The sequence below is a fragment of the Diospyros lotus genome, chromosome 1 (assembly GCF_014633365.1).
Source record: "Diospyros lotus cultivar Yz01 chromosome 1, ASM1463336v1, whole genome shotgun sequence".
NCBI classification, from domain to species: Eukaryota; Viridiplantae; Streptophyta; class Magnoliopsida; order Ericales; family Ebenaceae; genus Diospyros; species Diospyros lotus.
In genome coordinates, this window is record NC_068338.1 from 39,616,353 (window position 1) to 39,641,153 (window position 24,801).

Here is a 24,801-nt window from a genome sequence, read left to right on the forward strand (position 1 = left end):
ACCCCACCAAAAAGATCTGTGTTCATCTGACTCAACCGCAACATATCATCAGCAGGAGATACAGTCTTCTTCCTCAGGGCTCCAATATCCCATACACGAACAGTCTGATCCAGTGAAGCTGACACAACAAGGTCTTCCTTTGGGTGGAATAAGGCACACATTACATAGTGATTGTGGCCGGTCAAAACAGAGATACAAGTACGTGATTGCCAATTCCATATTCTAATAGTCTGATCATCACTTGCACTCACAATCCAAGGATATTCATGGTGAAACTGCACAGTACGGATGTAATCAAGGTGTCCAAGGAGAGTAAAGAGACACCTATGCAACTTGTAGTTCCAGACTTTAATCTTGTAATCATCTCCTGCATGAACAACATGATATAAGATACCAATTTCCACATTTAAACTCTAAGCAACATGTCCATCATATTATACTGACAAAAAAGAAATTAATTTCAAAAGGTATTCTAGCACTCATTTTGTTTGAATGAGAAGGAATGACTCTTATGCAGCCATACAAGAAAAGATAAAATTAGAAATGAGGTCATTCATAATAAGATCAGAGTGGCTCCTATTGAAGATAAATGAGTAAGACACAATTACAATTGTTTGTTCATGTGAAAAGAAGACCAGCATGGACTCCTTTGAGAAAAGTGGATGAAATGGAACAATTCATTAGTAAAAGAGGTAGAAGAAGACCCAACAAAAAGTTATAAAGGCCTTACATAAGATAATAGCCATAGATAGAGATAACTGGCAAGGTAGAATGCATGTAGTCAATCCCAACTAGTGGGATTAAGGCTTGATATGTTGTTGTTGTGAAGAATGTCCCTAACAATTTTAACCATTTCATCATAAACAAAGTGTATTAATAAGCAAACTGCCCCAGCAGGGACACACCCTGAACAAAATATACAAACCAACTTATAGCAAAAGGTTATCAACAAAACCAAAGAAAGGTTCCAGATATAAACAAAAATCCCCCCCAAGACACCAACAGAGAAATGTTTTCTTAATGTAAAAACACTAACTCTCAACCCATCAAAAACTCTCAAAGTCCTTTCCCACCATATATGCCGCATGACATATAAAGGGAAACGACTGCAACCTGGGCCTACCTCCTATTAAGAAAAGCCTATCTTCACATACCCATGAAATTAATAGCTAAAGTGCCATGGTTCAATGCCTTCCTAACAGAGAAGAAGAGAGTCCAAATATCGCGAGAAACTATAAAGTGTAAAAATAAATGATCTGTCAACTCTCCATCCTTTTTACAAAAAAAATAACAATTAAAAACAACATGAGCATGCCATCTTAGATTGTCCAAGCTTAGAATGAAAGCAAGGAAATTTATCCACAATAACTTCCAAGGAAGTCCACTTAACCTTTACCACAAAGGTCCTCATAAAATGGGCAAACAACAAAGTTCCATCACTAAATGGGCACTAAACCCATTTGCCTCATCCTAACCCACACCCAGATAACCATGCAAGATGTCAAACAAAGATTAGCAGTCACCTTCCCTGTCATGAAGTTTGCATCTAAATAAAGGGGACCAAACTAAGTAACCAAACCTAAAAGAAAAACACCCACTGAGAAATGTATCCTAGTCCCTCAAAAAATGTTCACTTTTTATGCTTAGAACCTATAAAGTTTGTTCTTAACTTCTAAGCTAAATTAAAATATAAACAAGTAAAAATGAAAATCTCAACCCCAACAAAAAAAAAAGGACAAAGAAGAACAAAAGGCTCAATTCTACAAAAACACAGCAAAGAGATAATTTTAATAGCGAGATTTTGCTCCTGATGAGTATTGAATCCAACATAAGGATGAAATAAATCTTTCAACAATAGGAAGAAATTTTTAATAATCTCTTGATACTTTGACTTGCTCAATATAAAATTCGCAATGAATTATAACAATTCAATCACAAAATCTGCTAACATAAGAGTAGAACTTGAGAAGAAATTCAGATCAAAGAGGTCTGAATCAGAGACTCTAAAAGTTCACATTATGGAATTTGGGGGTTAACCGTCATTGCCTGGATACCAGATGTCAAATCTAGGTATCAAAGAATTGCCAAAAAGCATTCATTCATAGATCTGTCAGATATCACGACCAATTGACTGGAAGGGCCGCCTTTCAACAATTTTGAAACAGCAAAAACGAATACTTAAACAGAACTACTACACGTGGAGTAAAAGTTTACATTTATTGCCATATACGATTCGATACCTCCAGAAACGAAGAGTGGCTGAGATTTGTGGAAGTGGACGCCGCGAACAGGACCATCATGCTCATCAAATCTGTCAATGAGAGTCCCCATCCTGTAATCCCAAAGCTGGATAACACCGCTGTGAAGACTCGCGAGGATCCATGGTCTCTTAGTGTGGAAACTCAGCCCCTTCACTCTATTACTCTTCGTCTCGAATTTCGTTAACATTTTCTCCAACCGCAATAATCCCCAATCCCTGCACACACAATCACTCAGAATCACAACCTTCACAATTCTCACAAGTTATGCTTAATAATCAACAAACGAAAACCTAAATAGACAAATTCATCACAGATCTATAAAACAAAGACTTCGAATCGATGGATAGCTATAGAAGGTGAAGCAGAATGGCTACCGCAGATCTGGCAAGCACAGCAATGGATCGGATTGGATACGCTAACGCACATACATAAAATCGCCACCGGCGTATATATGTGTATATGGAGAGAGAGAGAGAGAGAGAGAGAGAGGGTTTATAGTTCTCTCATAGATCTGGCCTCGTCGAGCGCCTGCGTTAATTTAGAGAGAGAAGGGGGGAGGGTTACGGGGATTGATTTTTTTTCCTTTTTTTTATTACCAATTAATAAAATAAACAAATTAACTTTTTACTTAATTTCTTACCTAAAGAGGAATGGATCGTATGTTAACCCTTTAATCATTGTACAAGGCGAAGATCGAACTTATAATTTATTGAATTGACACTACCATATTACTCATTCGATCCTCGACCTATATTTTGAGGGCCACTTCATTTTTTATTTTTTTTTAGGATATTTGATATGAGAAATAAAATTAAAATTAAAAAATAGTAACATCATATTTTGATATTATAAATTTTTTGAAACAAAAATATTTTTATGTATATTACTTAAAAATAAAAATTAATTAAATTTAAACTTGTGACTTTTAAATAATATTAATCTTTGATATTAATGGTTAAATAAATGTATATTTAATTTTTTTTATTTTTTGTACGCATTTAACATGAACTAAATTACTTATATCATTTATTTTTATTTTATGATCTGTAAATTTTCATTATTTCAATATTTGATTTCATATTTGGATGTAAATAGTTATCATATTTGAAATAATCATACAACTTTAAAAGAAAAAAACTATATATATTAATATTTAGAACAAGAGTAATATCAATAAGATGTATTGTTCGACTAAAAATTAGGAAAAATAGAAAGTACAATGTACTACTAAGAAAATATTGCAAAGTTTTTTACATAAGGCCAGGTTCAAATCATATGGCAATTTAGTAAATATAATTACATTTAGATATTGTTTATTTTTCCTAGTGCCATATTTGTATTGAGAGCATGGAAAAGGGAGGGCATGGAGAGGGCAGGAAAAACGATAATCTCATATAAAAATATTTATAAAAAAAAAAAGAGAAAAAGAGGATTGTTTCCTTTGTAAATATTTTAAAATATTACAAGAATTTTGGAGTATGGACTCAACCATCTTTTTTTTTCCTTCTCTTTCAAAAAATATTCTACACTCTCGAAAAAGAGAGTATGGTAGAAATGTTCTCGAGCATAGACTTTCAGTTGGGATTATACACTCGTTGGTCCTAAAAAATCATAGATTAACCAATATATAGTCAATTTGGTCCCATGTTCGAATTCCATAACTGAATTTTGTGATTTAACCCCGTACAAAAATTTAGAGCTAAATTGCGGGGGTTCTTAAGGTGAAGAATTTCACCTTTTGCTCTCAAGAGAGTACGGTAAAAATATCAAATGTGAATATTTTTTAATTAAATATTTTTTTTACCATTTTACTCTCTGCTCTATGCATTAAAATATAAAATATAAAATTTATATTAAAAATTTAATATTATAAAACATCCAAATAATATATAAAATAACTCCTCCTTTTTTTTCATTATATTTATCCTACAATCATCTACTAATCCAATCTACTGCACGGAGGGTCAATTTGTAATTGTGCTCTCCGTGACTTTTTTTTTTTTTTTTTTTTCTTTCTAAACCCCTCCATGACTTTTTTCGTTTTTTCCTAGACCTCCGCCACCATTTGTAAACCATGTAATTATAACCCTCAAAGAGGTCATTGTTTAACCACATGAATCTGTGGCCCTTTTTATCTTTTTACAAACAACTGGTATAAGAAGTTGAAACAAAATGTAAATTACAAAATAAGAAAATATGTCAACTCTTATCTTCGTTTTAATTTTAGATTAAAATTTTAATTTTATCAATTAATTTATTAAACTTTACATTTTGTTTCAATTCTATATTGTCATTAGTTACTATTACACTATTTTATCGTTAACTCTAATTAAAATATGCATGACTACCCAAACAAATGTCCCCTCTTCCTCCTTCCCAAATGCATGTCACTTGCATAGCAACCACATGCATCTTTCAATTTTCATTTTAATTTTAATTTGTCATATCAATAATTAAGGATGAAATGTAACGGTAACTAATAACAGTATAAAATTAAAAAAAAGTAAAAACTTGATAACCTAATTGATAAAATTAAAAATCAAGTCTAAAATTAAAACAAATGTTTTTTTTTTTTTTTTTTGGTAATTTACCCCCCAAAGAATAGAAAAATGAAAAATAAGTGTTTACTACCTAATTAATGTTGTTTTAAGTTTAATTTCTTCTGTTATAAAAATTATTTTATAAAAAAACTGCTTATACAAAACTAATTTTAATTGATTAAAAAGTAATTTTAGCTTGTAATGAATCTTAACTTCTCTAGTAATTCTTCAACATCTCAAATATTTAAAACTATTTATCCTATTTACAGTCAATTCCAAACTCAAATACAATATTAGAGTTGTATTAGGTAACTTGTTAGTTCAAATATCATAAATCTTAGAACACCTATCTGCATAGGAAATTCTTACAGAGTAACCCAACTTAAACCTAACAAACTTGATGTAAGGTTAGAAATTCAAAATAGCACCAAGCAGACCATAATATAAATTAGTTTGCACTAACAAATTTGACGTTGAAACATTAACAGAGTTGATAAAATAGCACCACAGTTGATAAGTAAGGCTTTTAGAGATGGTACAGTCATATTCAGCATAATTAGAGGCTGGTTTTGACTCTTTTTGAGTACCACTTTAGACAGTGGGATTGGTTCAGTCAAACCTTACCCTTTTGATACTATATCTTTAGCATCTATATGGGAGGTCGAGCAGAATAGATTTTAGGGAAATTCTATTCAGAACCCGAAAATTTACTCTTTAAAACCCACGTCCCATCAAAATTTTCAATAATTTTAATATACCTCTTTTACCCCCACAACCCATAGCAAACTCTCTTCTCCGATCACCTCTCATCCCCAGCCATCACCTAAATATATAAATACACACTCACACACACTTATATATATATATATATATACACACAGCATAGCCGCGGCCATGGCAGCCGCGACCATGCAACCCAGCGCACACACACACATATACACTCACACACCTATACAAATATATATATACACACTCACACACACTTATATATATACAAGTTCCATGGCCGCAGCCATGACAGCTGCGACCATGGAAACCCTCGCACCTCGCGGTGCGGGGGTTTCTGCAATCCCCGCACCGCGAGGTGCAGGAGTTTTTGAAATCCCCGCACCTCGCGGTGCGGGGGTTTCAGCAACTCCCGCACCGTGAGGTGCGGGGATTTATAAAATCCCCGCACCTCGCGATGCGGGGAATCAAGCCTTCCCCGACTGCTGGGAAGGCTTGATTAAATTTGTTTTATTTTAATTAAATTTATTTTATTTTATTTATTTTATTTAAATTAAATTTGTTTATTATAATAAAATAATATAAATAAATAAATTCTAAATATCTGTATTTTAAGTAATTATAAATTAACTAATTTTAAATTTTAAATCATTGTAATTAAGTGTTGAATTTTTAATACTTAAAAAAATTTAATAAGATAAATTTAAATATATATATATATCTTTACCTAATTCAATAAGATAAATTTAAAAATCCTATCATCATTTAAAATATATTCTTTTTAAATATATGTAATTATAAAAAAAATATATTTTAAATGATGATAAAATTTTTAGATATGTGTATCTTCAAGTAATTTAATAAGATAAATTAATTAATTTTAAATTCTTTTAAGTATTAAAAATTCAACACTATGATTTAAAATTTAAAATTAGTTAAATTATAATTACTTAAAATGTAGAAATTTAAAAATTATTTATTTGTATTATTTTTTAATTTTATTTTATTATAATAAAAATTTTAATTAAAATAAAAATAAAAAAATATAAAAAGTCTTCCCGACTGCTGGCAGTCGGGAAAACCTAGCTTTCCCAACTGTTGGCAGTCGGGGAAACCTGACTTTCCCAACTGCTAGCAGTCGGGGATTTCAACAATCCCCGCACCTCGCGGTGCGGGGGTTGCTGAAACTCCCGCACCGCGAGGTGCGGGAATTGTTGAAATCCCCGCACCTCGCGGTGCGGGGGTTGCTGAAACTCCCGCACCGCGAGGTGTGGGAATTGTTAAAATCCCCGCACCTCGCGGTGCGGGGGGGGTTGCAAACTCCCGCACCGCGAGGTGCGGAGATTGCTGAAATCCCCGCACCTCACGGTGCGGGGTTGCTGAAAACCTTCGCACCGCGAGGTGCGGAGGTTTTTATGGCCGCGGCTACCATGGCCGCGGCCATGCTTTTGTGTGTGTGAGTATGTGTATATATATATGTGTGTGTGTGTGCTGAGTTGCTGTGTGTGTATATATATATATGGGTGTGTGTGTGAGCTTGCTAGTTGCATGGCCACGACTGTTATGGCTGCGGCCATGCTCTGTATATATATATATATATATGTATGTGTTTGTGTGTGTATATGATGTAGGAGGGAAAGAGAGATGCGAGATGATGGTCGGTGATGAGAGGTGATCGGAGAAGAAGGTTGGCTGTGGGCTGTGGGGGGGGATAAAATAGGTATTTTAAAATTATTAGAAATTTTGATAAGACGTGGGTTATGAAGAGTAATTTTTCGGGTTCGCGATAGAATTTCCCTAGATTTTATGCAAACCGCATAAAACTCAAAAAAGCTAAAAATAAAGAGAGAGTGCTAAAGAAACAACAACTCAATTTTCGTGAAGCAGGTGGCCCGGCACCCGACCCGGCAAAAATTTCAGCTACAGTCAAACTTGTTCTAAGGCATCAAAACATCCGATTTCGGCTCTACGTATGTAGATGCCGGCTCCATAATAGATACACACACACTCTAGCCTTTGCAATGACAATGTTTGGGAAGAAAATTCAAGCTATAAACAGAACTGAATCGATATGAACATACACAGATATACAAGCATAAATCTAGGACCTACAGATAAGGTGAAGTCTGAGACAACCTTGAGCCACTAGAGTGAAACTTGGTCAAGATAATTAGGCTCATGCCTATAGTGTACACACGGAATACTATAGTGAGCAGCTGGTCTATCTATAGGAGACATTGATATCTGCAAAACTCATTCAAACAGTGACCAGACCGTCAAAGCACATGTATATATATGATGTCATTGACTACTAAGAAAGTCTGGCAGTCATTCAATAACTCCCACACGAGCATGAAGAACTGGTGGGGCATCGTTGAATTTTAACCAACAAAAAGTAAAAAAACAAAAACAAAATGGCATATACCATTGCCCAAAGCCCATTTTACAGTAGAATCCGGGAGGGGTAGTAGGTAAGCATATATTGTTAACTTCTAATATAACAATACAATAGTCCGGCCAGTGGAACGTGTTTAAATAATACATAAAAAAACCTGAGCGCACCCCTTCCCCCCCCCCCCAAAAAAAAAAAAAAAAAAAAGAAGAGGAACGAATTCAATAAAATTTTGATTTCCAACATTTATACCCAGGCCCCCTGACTTCCTTGAATGGGGTTGGGTTGGTTAATGGAGTGAACTCTACCCAAATCAAGGTTCCCCTTCCCCGAGACTAATTCTTAAATCACATGGAGGAACTTTGATGTTATGTACATTTACATCTAATTGCTGTCTCCTAGCTTCTGTGATAATAAGCTAACGTGGCTTACCCTGAAGTACTTGGACAACATCCTCTGCTCTTGATTGAATGCCCTTTAGATATTCAATAAGAACCCGCTGTGCATAAGAACCTCCCTCCTGAGAGAGAGAGAGAGATGTTAGAGAATCTTAATTATTAGAACCCAAATGGAACTGAGATCTCTATAAATCAGCCTACCGTTCGGATCAAAGTTCGTTCGATTCGTTTCTTAATAACAGCATAGATTTCCTCTGGAGATATTTCCCCTTTACCAACAGTCATGCCATTGATCAAAAGCCTATTCCACTCTCCTTCAGGGGCTGCAACCATTGTATCATGCTTGTTAATGACACATTTTTAGTTTAACATTTAAAGCTTAATAATGTCAGGTTTAAACCCCAACTTGAGTAGCGTTTTAAAGCTTAATTAGAACAATTCAGGCCACATGCATTGAAACCACTGTTTGAGATATATCAATTTTAGTTTAACCTTTCAATCTTCTTCTTTTTTTTTTTTTTTTTGTGGCTAATCAACATTTTTATCCTTTACCTAATCTTACGTTTAGCAGAGGGAAAAACCTCAAGTTTTAACTAAATCCCTTCATGTGCTTTTTAGGTCAGCAAGACATTTAAAATACCACGTTTCCTAGTCTTTCATAGGTTAAGAAAAGCAAGTCCCAAAACTTCCTAGCCCATGTTTCGTATTGAAACTTATTCAGGCACACTTTTACAAACACGGTTACTTTACCTTTGCCTTTTACCAAACAAACATTATAGCACAACCATAGAATACTGCATCTTAGGTCAAATGAGGTCATCTTGGCAAACGAGCTGTACCTTAGCTAGATACCGATGCCTGCCTACCTTTTCTTCTATATTTTTGGGAGGCCTTGCCCTTGCACCAATGTCAGATTCCATGTTGCATAGGACTCACTTATAACGATACACTTCCAGTTCATTCAAGCATTCTCACAAAAAGGTAACAGAAAATATAGAACCAAAATAGGATGAATGACAAATATGTGCAGTAATTCAAAAAGTTTTTTTTTTTGGGTTCCTTAGTCAATAAAACAGTTTCTATTAGTTGCATCTTTTATAGCAAATGGACTGGATTTTTTTTCTTTTTTGGTAGTGATGGTGGCGAAGCAATGTAGGACAGTAGAGATATCAGGTACCTTTAATTAAGGTCTCAAGAAACTCTTCGGCCTTTAGAACCTCATTCCCTGCAGAAATGAAGGGAAGAACCAGGCGTTTAGGTAATCAAGCATAACAAGAAAAACACTATAGAAATTTAAGCCCAAACAAAAGATTTGTTTCTTTTTTATATTTATATTTTTATGCAGTCTCAAAATTCTAAATCTGCCACTTTACAGCAAAGAGCCGATGTATCAAGAAGACTCCCTCAAGAAGGACACTCTAGCCTACATAGACCATGCTAAGAAGGCATATACCTGCTTAACTGGAAACGGTACCATCTTTTTAGCGTGCATCAGTAAGCATCACCAAGCAAGTGCTGGCACTTGCCATTGAGAGGAACCCTTCCCAAGGGCATTGAACAAGGATGTTCTACCCCTGAGCACTCCTTGATGTTACGAAAGAACCACAATAAGCTAAAAATAACTCCTATCTGGGTGGAGTGGCATACTTTGTAGATTTTCAGGCAAATTTGATACAGTTGAAAGCTGCTGATGCTTGATTAAATCAAGGCACTAGGCTACACGCCTTCCTTCTAGGGCTCCCAAAGAGAAAATCCAAATACATTGGGCTAAAAGAGAATATAGTTTTTGTTCTCACGTTATCCGTTCACAAATCATCTCTTGAGTTTTCTCTTTTCCATCTTGTCCCTCTTTATTCTTATTTCTTTTCTTCGCATAAGATTAGATTTATTTGGATACCATTGTATCTTTTAACTTGAATCAAGAATTCAAATTCATACATGTTTAAGAAGAATGAATTTAAACCTAAGCTTGACAACTCACAACATTCAAAATCCAGACTGAATTTTGTATCATTGGCATGAAGGAGTGATAAATTGTGATGCACAAAACATTATTCAATGTAGGATGTGGGAACTCAACAAACATGATTTCTTAATGTTAGCATTTAAGTATGCTAACCGTTCTTGATTAAGAAATGTAATATAAATAATTACAAGACCACAATCTGAAAGATCTAGTTTGCAGACTTAATGAAGGATGTGAGGATGAAGTAATTATGCAAAGTGCAACAAAAACCTTCCATGGATGTTGCATCTTTAAGGCATGTTAAAGGCACACATTATTTGGTCTTACTACATAAACAATGAAGAAGTTGACTAGGGAATCTTCATATCAGAATGTGATTCACTTCATTAACAATGCAAAAATTTAGGGCAGTAAACCAGATATAAATATGCTTACAAGTGCATCAATCACAATTTGCATAATGTAGTATTACTGTATTAGCATTTCTCCAGTGCTAATAAAGATTTAAAAAAACTACTATTTTCCTGCATTCACATACCATTTGATGATAACATATAGAATTGAGTGAATAAAAGATGACTTCTATATAGCAAGACTATTTGATTTAGCAAGAGCTAATGAACATACCTTTTTTTGCATAGCTACGCTTAGAGAGGACTCTGGAAGCATATAGTTGCAAGACTTTTTGCAACATAGCCTGAAGTCCAGGCTTGTCTTCATCTTCTTTTGCCTATAAATGAGTACAGTACGGTAAAGTAATATCATAACTCATAAGAAAGATCTAAAAGTGAACAGGATATAAATGGGCATGTGAAACAGTTGGAAAAATTACAAAGCCATTCAAATGAAAATTCCAAACCTAGACATAGATGAATATTGACAACCACAAAAAAGAAGAAAAAAATAACAGGAAGAAGAAGAAGAAAACAGAGTAAAGTTATGTGTGATGTAACCTCAGGGCAATGCAAATTGCTTGACGAATTTGGTGGCACAAAAGATGTGAAAGCATACAATATAACTCAAAAATTTGTTCTAATAACTTAGAGAGCAATCTGCTTGGTGCTTGATATTCATGATTCTCTTCCTAGCATAATTGTTACAGCAAGCAATATGCATAACAGGAAGAAGAAGAAGAAGAAGAAAACAGAGTAAAGTCATGTGTGATGTAACCTCAGGGCAATGCAAATTACTTGACGAATTTGGTGGCACGAAAGATGTGAATGCATACGATATAACTCAAAAATTTGTTTTAATAACTTAGAGAGCAATCTGCTTGGTGCTTGATATTCATGATTCTCTTCCTAGCATAATTGTTACAGCAAGCAATATGCATAACAGGAAGAAGAAGAAGAAAACAGAGTAAAGTTATGTGTGATGTAACCTCAGGGCAATGCAAATTGCTTGACGAATTTGGTGGCACAAAAGATGTGAATGCATACAATATAACTCAAAAAGTTGTTCTAATAACTTAGAGAGCAATCTGCTTGGTGCTTGATTTTTATGATTCTCTTCCTAGCGTAATTGTTACAGCAAGCAATATGCATTATGCAATCTGGAGGAAATTCCACATCCATCTTGGTCATGGAGCAAACATGTGGGATTTGATAAATGGCAATTCTCTTAGTCTTACAGCACATACAATTCATTTTTGCAGTTTTCTTGACCAGTTTAGATTTAAGATCTGACCTACATATTAATTTGGGAAGTTTCAACCTGTTAGATCGTCTCTTTATTTTGAAAATTTAAGATTTTGAGTAGACGTAGTTGGACTTGCATCATTATAGAAGTTCTTTGGAAAAGAACCCAGCGTCGGTAAACCTCAACTCTTCCTAAGATCATTTCACCACTATTAGCTTATAATAGTGATACCTCTGGATGCTCATATGATTTTAAAGCATTTCAATTTTTCTCTCCCAGCTCTGAACCATATCAATTTCTTTTTGCAACATTCAAATCTGTTGCAATTACTGGGGGCAAACTGAACTACTGATTTCTAATAAATTGTTTCAGGGAATTCTCCATTGTACACAATGCTCAAAGATCAACCTAACTAGAGCATGTACTCTTGACATGCTAAATATCTAATGACGAAGCAAATATCTATGGGTGTCCACAAGTCTCAATTGTTTTAGACTCAATTATAAAGGGTCAAAGCCCAGTCTCAATCATCCATGTACTTTAAAATACTGACCATCAAAATTAATCCTTCTAAGAAATCAAACTTTGACAGTTGTACATAAGTCTAAAAATAACCTCCCACATCAAGATTGACGAATAGAAGATTAGGTTTCTCTATATAGAGGCCTCTCAAGTTCCAAAGGTGAGCAATGATACCCACACCTTGTGTAGTGGCATTCTTGCATTCCTATTAGGCACCTGTGGATCCATTAAATTATTTTTCTGCTGAACAGACTAAAACAAAAATACTAATAAACAAAGAAGCCATTTGCTCCATTTGTTTGCTCAAGTACTCCATGGAGACTCTATTCCCCCTCAGATTTGCAAATAACACCAGGAAAATTTTGCACTCTCAAAAAAAAAGAAGGTCCTTAAAGCAGCATAAATTGCTATTTATAGTTATCTAAAGTAGAAATATTATTACTTACTAGAAAAAAAGTGTATATATTAATGCATGGATGATTCAGCAGCAGGACTACTGCATAGTTTTAATTCTTTTATTTTACTTCTTTCATCATTGGGCAAAAGACTTTCATTTGATTCAACAAGGAGGTTCATCCCCCATATATGAACCAATTTATGGTATTAATAAAAGTAACCTACAGTGAGACAATGGGAGCTGAAAGTAAAGAAATCAAAGCTTGAGGCATTGCAATTGAAACCAACAGCTTCCTGTAAGAATATCATTGGCTTGTTTCTTGTTTTGCTTTCCTTCTTTCCTTGCACTATAATTGTTGATAATTAAAACCAGCATTTAATTTTATTTTCTCCCCCCACCAAAAAAAAAAGGTAAGCTATCAGAGGAATTTTGTAGATGTTCAGCACTTTTTCCTAAGCATATCAGCAGCTTTCACGATTATGCTAACAGTTTTTCTAAGTTAATAGTCACTGCTTAAGAGATATATATATTTAAATTGCAAAAGTTTTGTTAAGGTGATATGCCACATTGTGCATTGCTACCTAAACGGTTGCAGGCATTGAAGCTCCCTCATAAACCAAAGATCTAATTGTGTATAACATAATTCCCAAAATTCAACAGCCATAATTATTTACTTCATCCTATAACAAATAGTTAAATGCTGCAGTTTGCACTTACCAAGTAGGACTGCCCAATATTCTTTTAATGTAATCTCATGCTACTACGCAATCAGGCCCAAGAAAGAAGGTGTAAAGAAATTAGACATCTCACTTGCCGTAGTTGTGCATTAACTTCTGAAAGAAAACCTTCATCCAGTTGCCCTTCCTGCTCCCTTCGTTTTATTTCCTGAGAATATCCAGTTGCAAAGATTACTTCTCAAAAATAAAATAAAAGAAAGGTTGCAAACATAAAATCCTCTCTGGAGACAGATATCCTCTTTCTGGAATTCCACAGCAGAAAGAAATAAGGAAATACTGCGCTGAGAAGAAAAAAGACCTGAGGACAATAGTTTTGGCCACCATGTAAAACAAAAAGACACAAGTCATCAACTCCTTATGAGCCAATTGGCCCCTAGAAACATCATTGTAAAAGACTGAATAAAGAAACTGACTGAATACAGAAACTATGTTCAGTATATAATGCTGAGAAAGTGTTTTCCAATTATGAGGTACAAAAATGCACACGTAGTTATATATGTTGTATACTGAGGCAACAAAAACACAGCCCTACTTTCTCCATAAGCATCAGAGCTTCAGGATCTCGGGGAGGCCAAAGCATCTCCTCCACTTCATCGACTACTGGTTTTAAAATTGCCTTCAGAACATCAGTAGCTGACTCTATATTTTCCTGAAGGGAGGAGAGAACTATTAACAAGATAACAAACAAAAGATAGCATGAGAAATTAATATTTAGCTGTGGGAATGCATATCTAATTATCGCTGTCGAATAATGCTCTGCAGAGAGAGAGAGTACATTGGTTTTATGAACAAGGCGATCCACTATGCCCATTACAGATGAGGCCAGCTCTTCATAATCTTTCTGCAGACACACAAATATTATCACAGAATTCCATAAATAAAACAGGGATCAAAATCAGAAATATAATAAAATTAAAAGTCAATCAAATAGAAAACCATGCTTTATCATCCTCAGATTTGCAAGTCTCAGTTCTAGCTGCAAGTCGTATCCAAAAGCCCTCATTGAAAGCAAGGACATTTTCTACAACAAGCTTCTGAAGCTATTCAAAAATCAACCACAGGAAAAAAGAGTTCAGTAAAGTTAATTTTACCACAAAATCCAAATAAGAAGGCATTATGCAGTTTCAAGTGATTGGATCTGATCTTAGTGGATATAAAAAACCACATGTTGCATAACAGCATGTCTTTTCTATTATCCAAATCTTTGCAGACTAAATGGCATAAGCTAAAGGATCATGCAGTACATCAAGTTTGACCTTTGAGGCCTCAAACAGATGGATCCATTTTGACTAAAGTCCATAGCAGATGATCATTATCTACTTTTACATTTTATCTTTAGAGTACATTTGTGGACAAACCAAAAGAAAACAAGTATGAATCATCAAAATCATGTGACATGCAATTTTTCTATGAAATCCTAAATGGAAATGAAGAATTCTATCCACTGTCCAGAATTTGTGCAATAGAAAAACTATATGGTAACTAGCCAAAATGAAAAACTATATGATGAGGATAACTTGCTCTTAGGATCTAATTATCAGTTCCAATATTCTTGTAACAAATTGCTGTGATCATCTTGACATAGCCCAATTGATGCTAAAATTCACAAGATGAAATTCAAAGCAGCAATAATATGAATAAAAGAATATATCAGGTAGGAAATATTCCAATTCCAGATGTAATATCACATACATAGAACCATGGACTTGATTTCCAAGTTTAGAGATAATGCTTATGTACAGAGAATCATTAAGTTGATGGAAAAAACAAGGCCAAGAACTATGAACTTACTTCATTTGCATTTGCATCCCTCAACGTGTCTATCAGCCTATCCACCTCAACAGTTTTTTTAAATGATTCCTCAGCACCTTGATTGACTGCGCATATGAAAGTCCGCCTGTTTATTGTGTTAAAAAGTCCATTTATTATCACAAGTTACATATCATATACAAAGTATCATAGGGATGAAAGGTTCAATTCAGCATGAAAAATATACTACTATAATAAAAACAAAAGTGCAGTATTAATCTATCGCCATATTATAGTTACTTTATACCTTCACTCACTACTCATATTTTTCTTTGTATCCTAGCTAATTTGAATTCGTCTTTTATCGCGTTCTGTTGTATATGTTCCTCATGGCTTCTTATTACTTGGCATGAGTTGGGTCAGTCATGTCACTGTATATCTACAAAAAAGGTTAATTTATCATTCAAAAAGATTGGAGAATTTTGTCTATCAAAATTTTGTATTCTGCAATAAATCTAAAAGGGTTCAAAAATAGCCACAAAAAGAAAAGCAACTCATTGTCTTTCAAGTCCACCAGATTTCGCTAATTTAACTATCAACACATAGCACAATCTAGAGATCATGTACTTACAATCATGTAAACAGTAATGCATCTAGCCCATATTTCCACTTCAAATTTCAAACAGAAAACTATTCAAATGGTCTTTTCACTGCTCTAAGGTTTTTCTCTTAAACTATTTATTTTTCTTATAGAAAACCTCTTTGTTTAATAGTAAGTCATCATGCTTTCTTCAAAACCTTATGTTATAAAGTGAAAAGAACTTCAGTGGTTTATGCATGAAATCCTCTGCAGATTAATTGTAATTCAAATAAAAATAGATATGCAATTATGAATATGTAGCATAATCATTAATTCATGTAGAAGAACACAACCCTTGCAAAAAGCAAGGGAAAAAGTTTGTACAGGTACAACCCTCTCCCAATCCTCATAAAGCAGAAAGCCTCATGCCCTAGGAACACCCTTTATTCATGTAGAGAATATGTAATAGCCTAAGCAACATTATAGAAACAAGTTTACAATCATTAATGCCAATAAGAAATGAAATTAATAAAAGTACTTGCATTATAAAGTTACAAGAATTAACTCAAAGAAAGTATCCATATGTAGGATGTAGAGAGTTTTTGTACATACCGATAGTAATTGATTACAAGTAATTCTTTTTAATGCTTAGAGAAAAGAGAGTCTTGATTAACATTAATTAGTTATTAGTCATCAACAAAAACTATATTTCTAGCTATCTAAAATAAAAAGGATAAAATACCTTATTCGCGGTTGCTTATGAAAAAACCTAAAACCTATAGTTAACAATATAATTTACTCTTTTATTTGAATTTTTTACTAGTCAACCATAAACACTTTTTTTTTCTTACAAATAAAAATAATGACTAGCCTTAAAAGATTTATTATGGGTAAAGTAATAAAATGACTGCCAAGATTCCCCCATATTTACAGGCCACAGGGACCTTCCAACAAGAAAGGGGAGGTCTTGGCAGTGGGAATCCAAGTATGAGAACAGAAAAAATAAATTATAATCACCTGTATTACAGAATTTAACAAGAAAATCTTATTCCACTTTGACTTAAACTAATTAAAGAGAATAGATAGAGAATGACTTAATGTGGTTTTCTTCAGTTGTTTTTATTGCATGACCATGTAGTCAATTATTTTGACAGCTAAAGCACCATTAATAGATGGCATAAACTCCAATAAGGAAAACCTAGGAAAAGAAGCTCCATTTTAAAGATATCCTCATGATAAATACTAAAAGCCCTAATGAATTAGCATCATAGTTTTCAACTTTACATGCTTATGATGACCTTCCTATCTTTGGCCCACAATGCATCTAATCGGCTCAAACCACTCCAAGTTTTGCAGCAAATAAATAACCATACAACTTTCTCTTGTCTAGTCTTAAATGCCTTCTCTAACTTCAAGATGCATAGCTGTTTTTCTAATTTATAGCTATCAATATGAACTTCAAAGTCCAACCAGCTGTGGCTTAACCACTTTCAATGTAGAATAACTACTAACATGAATCTTGATATCTGCTAGAATACCGAGTTCCTGAAATCAAAAAATAACTCAAATCACCAGGCATGAGGTGTATATCAAGCAAAAACCATGGCCATTCAGACATGCAAATAAAACTTATCCTTTTCAGATGCAAATTAACTCAACTAAAAAAAATAATAGTTGCGTCAACACGAAAACATAGATAAGAGCCATATGGGGCCTCCATATAAGGAAACCCACCATAAAAATCTCAGGCCATTGGAAGGTTTTGGGAGGGTTAGAAGTTTGCAAACCTACCTAGAGACGTTCTTATTGTGCATAGGGCCACCTGAGATAAATACAACTGCATTTATATATTGCATAAAGGATAAACACTTATGTCATATATCATATTACACGTTTATAGTCAGACTTGTACTTCCACAATGATCCTCCAAAAAATCAGTGGGGAACATTTTTCTTTTCACTTTTCATCAGAATTTAAGAACACTCTGGCTTACAACATTTAGAAAGCTTCCAAAGTTAAGTAGATAGTATGAGTTAGATCAAGATTCAATACAACTACATGGCTATTGTAATTCCATTAGTGTTGATGATCGGTTATTTAGTGAATTATATGTCATCAAATTAGTTTTGGCCGTGTTAATGTCGATTCCACATTTTCATTATCTCGAAATAATGACCAGCCAACATGCTTCGCCTAGCCGGATTAAGGCTTGTGATATCATTGTTGTAGTAACTAAGCCTGGCATAATTACATATACTTCACGTGTGCAATCGTATATGTATATATTAATTTACACATTTACCGATACACAACTCGTACCTCTTTTGCAATTCCTTGAGATCCATTGCAGAAAACAGAGTGAGCTTCGTGGTACTGACTCCAGCAGTATTCCATCGCCGGCGCAAAGAAGCCTGAATTCCAGAGCCGAAAACGAAAACAAGCAAATGAAATTAACGTCGCAATAACTCAATCTCCGCGCATTTTCGTCACCAATAGCATAACCAGAGTACTCTAAAATTTATGTTCCTCAAGGCATAACGAAATTCCACTCCTTGCATCAAGGAACTCCGTTGAATTGATTCTTCCGAGATAGAAATAAAAGTCAGAAAAAGAAAACTGCATATATTTGAATGCATCTGGAGGGAGGGAGGGAGAGAGAGAGAGAGTACCGAGTGGTGAAAGTAGGAGAGAGAGAATAACGGCGGGAGAGGAGCGGCGGCGAAGAGCAGCGGCATTTTCGCAGTGGCGGGAGCGGTCACAGAACTCCTGGATACTGATAATGCTCGAATTTTCTCTTTTATTTGCTTTGCCAATTGCCTCTCTCTCCACCCTTCGTCTGCCCGACCCTACTTTCGGATCTGAATCCGCTTTCGGGCGGGGTCAAATGCGCAGTGTTGTTGGATTTCTCAAATTTAGGCCCTCTATTTTCTTTTCTACTGTTCATTTTTTTTATTTAATTCAATTTAACAGTTTGATTTTGTATTTTATTTTCTAAGAAACAAAAAAAAATTAAAAAAATTGGTAAACATGGGAATGGGCAGTTTGAGTAGTATTTTTCAAATTAAATTATTTTACACAATTTATTTATTTTTCAAATCCACAAATAATACAAAGGATATAGATGACTTGAGTTATAAACTAACAATTAATGTAGTTCAAAACTATATTGTTACATGTCAAAAATAATTAAGGCATTGTCTGAAAAAAAAAAATATTAAATCATGGAAAAAAACAAAATATATATTTTCAGAAACAAATAAAAATTACTTCAAATTTAACTATATACAGCTTTATTTATAAATTATTTATGGATTATTAAAACTTAATTATAATGAAAAATTACTTAAATAATTATTAATTAGATGCTTGCTCCAACTTTAAACTCAATTAATATCTACCACTCTAATTTTTAAATTAATTAATTAAAAAAGCAGAGATTTTTGGGAACATACTGCATCTCCGAAACAAATTGGGAAACTACATGTGTAAGTTACAAAGAATTCGGAAACTTTCTGCTTTCAGAAAAAAGATAACGTTTAAATATTATGTAATATGTTAAATTATTGTCACACTATTTCAATATATAAATTAATAACATAACATAATATAACATCACTGTTTTTTTAGTGAATAATATTTGTATGCATTTAAACATGTCAATAATATTTTTTTTTTTTTGTGTAATATTAATCACCATAAAAAGTAATTTCCATCCAAATAATAATGATAGTATTATTGTAATATTGTGTAATATTTTGGGATAGAGAAGCAGTAATATATTTCCAAAAAAAACTCGCTGATGATAATCCACCAGAAAGATTGAGCCATCGGCGAGGTGGACGCCAATTTTATGTTGCACGAAAATACCTTATAGGTGCTATTTTTCAGTTTTTGAAATATTTCGAAAACGTTTCATATTCTCGTTTCGGACTTTATTTATGCCTATTTTTTTAGAAAAACGTATGTTTTCACGTTTCCGTTTCCTATTAAAAATGTTTTCCATTTCCGTTTCCGTGCAACATAGGACGCCATTCAAGTCCCGAAGTCCATGCCTATCTGCTTAGACCAAATGACGACTGATAAATTACCATAATTTAATCAACTAAAATATATAAATTTATCTTAATACTGAATCTTACTTATTAATTACATTATATATCGCCTGATATCTGATCATCTGGGTATAAATTACCATCTTTTTCCTAGTCGTCTAGACCATCTCTCTCTCTCCCTCCCTCTCTCTCTCTAGCAAATTTGCCGCGCTCAATGGACGCTCGACGTCAACAAAGCGTGAACCCACAAACACCAGTGTTTTTGCCTTTATCGCGTGAGACAGCCTATTACGGCTATCTTCCTCCGCTTCTCAATGCTACTGTGCATGAACTGTACCCTCCGGAGGTTCATCAGGTAATTCCATCTCTCTGCCCGTCCAACTACTCTGCCACCGGCTACTACCTCCAGGTACCGGTTTCCATGGCGATCGAGCCTCCACCAACAGCACCGCCGGCGGAGGTGGAGGAGGGGAGAGAACTGCAGGCGGTACCAGCACCCGGAAGGGTTACCGGTAGAGTTGTACCGAGATCGCCTAGAGCTTCCGACGGAGACGGTCTTCCTCAGAGAGAAGGCCCCGGTAGAAATGATGAAGAGCTCCCGCCCGGCTGCAGGAAAATGATCAAAGTAACTTGGAAACCCAAGGAGCCGGGGCGTGGTGAGGAACCTGAAACTAGTGCTTCCCTTAATAAACACCAGATTTTGGCCGTTGGTAGTAGTGATGCGAAAACGACAGTGATGATCAAGAACATTCCACCACAAATGGAGTACGTTGCTCTTGCTAGCTAGCTAATTGATCTCACCATTCCAATTAATTTCTCGTTCCCAAAATCCTCATTTCACGTCACAAATTCGTATAAAAAAAAAGAGTTGGTTTTTTTCTTTCTTTTTTGGGCATGTGGGTATCTAATTTATATATTGGCACCAAAACAATTAATTTCGGGTTGACAAGGAAAGCAACCCACAAAATATGGAAAAAGGAAAGATTGGGGAATTCTGCACGAGAGGGGAATTAAGAACATTTAAATGCATGGGGACTTGTCATTAACTTTGCCATGCCACCTCCAATCATCTATCTCGTTCTTCTGTTCTGATCTCTCTCTCTCTCTCTCTATATATATATGTGTGTGTTAATCTGGCTCTAATAATAGTTTTGGAAAACATTTTAATATGTTACAGTCGGAACATGCTGTTGGAGTTTCTGGACAAGCATTGCATGGCGGAGAATCAAAAGGCCGGGGATGGCGCGGCTTCGGCCTACGACTTCGTGTATCTGCCGCTTGATTTCTGGTATGTTTTTACAACAAAATTATTATGTTATATTTTATAATATATCTAAATATGAGTAATGCTTTGTTTCGAGATAAGGACATTTATTTATTGTACTTTATTTTTTACATTAAAAACACTTATATAGGTTGATATATAGTAATTAATAAAATTATTTTAGGGTTATAAATGCACTTTTTTCAAAAATATCTTTTTCATATAATATGTATTTAAGGGCATATGATAGTGCTGTGGTTTCCTTTTTTTTTAAATAATTTTGCAATTATTTATTTTATATATCGGTTTTAGACTAAACATTTTGTTTATTATAATAAATATATATTTATTATTTTAACACAAACTAATAAAAAATATTTAGTCTCAAAAACAACAATAATAAATAAATATACATTATTTTAAAGCAATGTATATTTAATACCTCAATAGCCTTAAATATACAACGATTAAAAAGGCATGCAATTTAATGTGAAGATTTTAGGCATAATTAATTAATTAAAGTGAATGTGTACTGTGCACTGTGCAGGAGTTGCAAAAACAAAGGCTACGCGTTTGTTAACTTCACAGACCCCACTGGAGTTTGGAAATTCTACCAAGCTTGTAATCACAGACGCTGGGATGGCGTCCGATCAACCAAGATACGCGAAATTGGCTGGGCTATTATCCAGGTGAATTAAAGATTAACTTTTTAAATAATATAATTTTGGAAGGAATTAAAAAAAATATATATAGTACTGAACCCATAAATTTGTATTTAACAAAATATTACATTTTATTTCTGATGATGGTTTTTGGGACCGACCACCACGTGCCACCTCCGCGACTGGACCTCGGGAACGGAACCTCGGACTTGGGGATGTCGGACCTCGGGTGTAGGACCTGCAAGACAATGGAGGGCCGGGGCTTGGATCCCCCGAAGTGGACTCCGACGCTCAAATCAGTAGAATAAAGCAAGTAGTAGTAAATGAGAGAGCTGTGGAGCTTGTATATACCTGGCGAGAGTCCTTGTCTTTTATAGGCGAAATCGTTTTGGGGTACCCGAGATGAGCGGGCACGACCCCCGAGAATCCCGGTCAAGTTGGAACGGGTCTTGCGGTTCGGCCCGGATTTCCCGGGCTCCGCTCCGGAGTGTTGACTTGCCACGTGTCGGTCTCTCGGGTGATCCGCGTGGCAGGTGAGACTATCAGCGCGTAGGGGTATTCTAGTAATTTCAGTTGATGCCGCATCACTTGCCCCCCACTTCTTGGGCCGAGCTGAAAACCATGCTGGGTCAAGGAGTAGGTTGCCTGACTGTTGATTTTTACCAAGGCGCACGAGAGTGTTTTTAAAGTTGAGATTAGTGCTTAAAAACCTCATTTACTACCCTGGAATTATAGGAATAAGTTTTGGTTTGGAGGGAAGAATTCGCTTGGAGTGAAACATTGTCATTTTGAATTTTTCTTGCTTTGGGGCCCCTCTATATAAGCCCTAAGGCCCTACCCCACACTTATTATTTAAAGACAAGCATTCATCTCCTTGAGGTTAGTCTTTCTCATCCTCCTTTGCTTTTATTTTTTCTTATTTGTTATTTATTCCCTTTGATTTTTTTGCTTTTTTTTTTTTTTTTTTTTTTTTTTTAGGGATTGGATTTTCCCTCGGCCAGGCGCCTCTGCTTGGCCGAGGTAGACCTGGCCAGGCCGTCTCGGCCATGGCCGAGGTCGGCCTGGCCTGGCCCGACCTCGGCCGAGGCCGAGGTCGGCCGCGCTCGGCCATGGCCGAGCTCTGGCTCGACCATGCTCGGCCTCGCCAGATCTCGGCGAGGCCGAGCCCCTCGGCCACGGCCGAGCACTTGGTTCGGCCTGGCCGAGGTCGGCCAGGGCAGGGGGGTTCGGCCCTGGCCGAATCGGCCATGGCCGAGCTCGGCCATGGCCGCCCCCCTCCTGCTCTCCTCTTGCAAATTTCCTTTTTTTTTTTTTAATATATATATATACATATATAATATATATATATGTTAAGGGTGTCCTTGGGTCGGCCATGGCCGACCCTTGAGACTTTTCCTTTTTTTTTTTTTTTTTTAATATATATATATTTACATATATAATATATATATGTTAGGGGTGTCCTTGGATCTTTTCCTTTGTTAATAATAACAAAACGATCTTTAAAACAAGGCAACTTTACTAACCTGTTTCCTTAGCTCATCTTTTTTTTTTTTTTTTGCAGGCGTGACTCGAGGTTTTCCCAAGCTAAATCGCGCCTACTGAGCTCTCCGAGGCTCTAGCCCAGTCGTGGTTGTTTTTTCTTGACCCCGGCCTTTACTCTCCTGGTCAGTGACCTTCTCTTAACTACTTCTGCTCGTCTTTTAGCATGTCTTCTTCTTCTTCTTCCTCCGATTCTGAGAACTCTAGTACCAGCTCAAGTAGTGAGGAATCACACACCGAGTTATCCAGCCCCCCTCACGGCCCCCTTCGTAGGCCTGGGAAACTTAGGAGGCCTGAAAGAGTTTCACCCCATCCCACTTCAGAGTCTCATGTTAGTAGTGATCCCAACTTAGGAAGCTTACCCGAGGATCTAACCACGGACCATTCTACCATAACCGAGAGGGAGTTGTTTCCCCTCCTCCGAAAATACCGTCTCATTCATGATGAGTATTGGTATAGTGAACCCCGAGGTCTGAAAGCTCACCAGGCCCCCTATGGCTGTATCACCGTCTACGAGCAGGCCTTGGCTGCCGGCCTTAGATTTCCTCTCGCGACTCCTGTAGTTGAGGTGTTCGCTATCGTGGGGTTATGCCCTTCTCAGTTGACTCCCAATGGCTGGAGGTGCCTATCTACCTTCATTCTCTGCTGTCGAGCTCGGGACATTGAGCCCACTGCTCAACTTTTCTTTAGGATGTTCAAAGTAATTTCCATTAGCAAAACTGAACCTCGATTTGCCTTTTCCCCCCTCAACCAGCGTCAGTTCGTAGTCGATAACCCCACATCGGTAAAACGATGGAAGAGTAGATTTTTCTTTGCTGGCTTGAAAGACCGGGGGGTCAGCTTCGGGGTGCCAGTTGAGTGGGCTTTCCAGCCCTCAAAGGTCCGTAGTCGCAAGATCACGCAGGACGAGCTTCACAATATTCAGATTTTGAGAGAGCTGAACCCTATCAGCGCTCGAATCCTGATATGTGATCGCACCTTGTACCTGGGGGGTTTATCCACTCACACTTGCTTCGAGCCTGATGTCACTTTGGGTAGTCATTTTCCCACTATTTTCATACTTTTCTAACTCGCTTTTCTTGCCCTTAATATCTTGTTTGCACATTTGCAGCTGAAATGGTGAGCACAGCTTTCATCTGGGGGAAGAACAAACGGAGACCCGTGGAGGACGATGGCGCCCCAGCTCTTACGGGGGGAAAGGCTACCTTGAATGCTCCTCCTGCTGAGGAAGGAGAGCCTAGTCGTGCTAAAAGGAAGAGGACTTCCCATCCTCCGAGAGAGCTCATGCCAGCCCCGGAGTCTCCTCCCCATAGTCCAGACCATGTTCCCGATTGGGGAGTGAAGGCAAGCGATCTCAGCCGGAACACTCAGGTGGCC

The 24,801-nt window shown here is 36.0% G+C and overlaps 3 protein-coding genes across 5 annotated transcripts in view; 1 reads left to right on the forward strand and 2 right to left on the reverse strand.

Moving 5' to 3' along the window:
* LOC127799092 (coatomer subunit alpha-1) overlaps positions 1–2,805 on the reverse strand; it is a 6,791-nt gene extending 3,986 nt beyond the window's left edge. Inside the window, exons 1-3 of the mRNA XM_052332825.1 lie at positions 2,636–2,805; positions 2,241–2,476; positions 1–367 (exon numbers count right to left, since the gene is read on the reverse strand). The exon at positions 1–367 is cut by the window's left edge and continues 128 nt beyond it. Of these exons, the coding sequence (XP_052188785.1) occupies positions 1–367; positions 2,241–2,448 (575 nt within the window). The 5' untranslated portion in view covers positions 2,449–2,476; positions 2,636–2,805. The remainder of the gene's footprint in view (positions 368–2,240; positions 2,477–2,635) is intronic.
* Positions 2,806–7,933: 5,128 nt separating this feature from the next.
* Positions 7,934–18,744, reverse strand: LOC127799100 (uncharacterized). Of its 3 annotated transcripts, none has more exons than XM_052332843.1 (11): positions 18,577–18,744; positions 18,227–18,318; positions 15,369–15,474; positions 14,519–14,617; positions 14,353–14,418; positions 14,110–14,226; positions 13,655–13,725; positions 10,912–11,013; positions 9,495–9,544; positions 8,519–8,640; positions 7,934–8,439 (listed from the first exon to the last, which is right to left on the reverse strand). In XM_052332843.1, exons 1-11 carry the CDS (start codon positions 18,640–18,642, stop codon positions 8,338–8,340), a joined length of 993 nt encoding a protein of 330 aa, XP_052188803.1. In that variant the 5' UTR covers positions 18,643–18,744; the 3' UTR covers positions 7,934–8,337. The 3 variants fall into 3 exon arrangements, with proteins under 3 accessions (XP_052188803.1, XP_052188797.1, XP_052188811.1); XM_052332837.1 differs by having other exon boundaries at positions 9,495–9,542; positions 10,911–11,013; positions 13,651–13,725; XM_052332851.1 differs by lacking the exon at positions 14,519–14,617 and having other exon boundaries at positions 9,495–9,542; positions 10,911–11,013; positions 13,651–13,725.
* Positions 18,745–20,173: 1,429 nt separating this feature from the next.
* On the forward strand, positions 20,174–23,452 carry LOC127793611 (protein MEI2-like 6). Its single transcript, XM_052324388.1, has 4 exons — positions 20,174–20,724; positions 21,137–21,247; positions 21,771–21,912; positions 23,447–23,452. The coding sequence occupies exons 1-4, from the start codon at positions 20,174–20,176 to the stop codon at positions 23,450–23,452; spliced, it is 810 nt and encodes a 269-aa protein (XP_052180348.1).
* Positions 23,453–24,801: the final 1,349 nt, after the last annotated feature.

Bases quoted from the DNA above. Each gene is read 5' to 3' on its own strand.
- LOC127799100 (XM_052332837.1), bottom strand. From the start codon at position 18,642: ATGCCGCTGCTCTTCGCCGCCGCTCCTCTCCCGCCGTTATTCTCTCTC. The intron at 14,618-15,368 runs GTAAGTTCATAG...ATTTTTGAATAG, and splicing joins GGGATGCAAATGCAAATGAA to CTTCAGAAGCTTGTTGTAGA. The intron at 14,419-14,518 runs GCATGGTTTTCT...GTGTGTCTGCAG, and splicing joins GCAAATCTGAGGATGATAAA to AAAGATTATGAAGAGCTGGC.
- LOC127793611 (XM_052324388.1), top strand. From the start codon at position 20,174: ATGGACGCTCGACGTCAACAAAGCGTGAACCCACAAACACCAGTGTTT. The intron at 20,725-21,136 runs GTACGTTGCTCT...AATATGTTACAG, and splicing joins AACATTCCACCACAAATGGA to TCGGAACATGCTGTTGGAGT. The intron at 21,248-21,770 runs GTATGTTTTTAC...TGCACTGTGCAG, and splicing joins TATCTGCCGCTTGATTTCTG to GAGTTGCAAAAACAAAGGCT.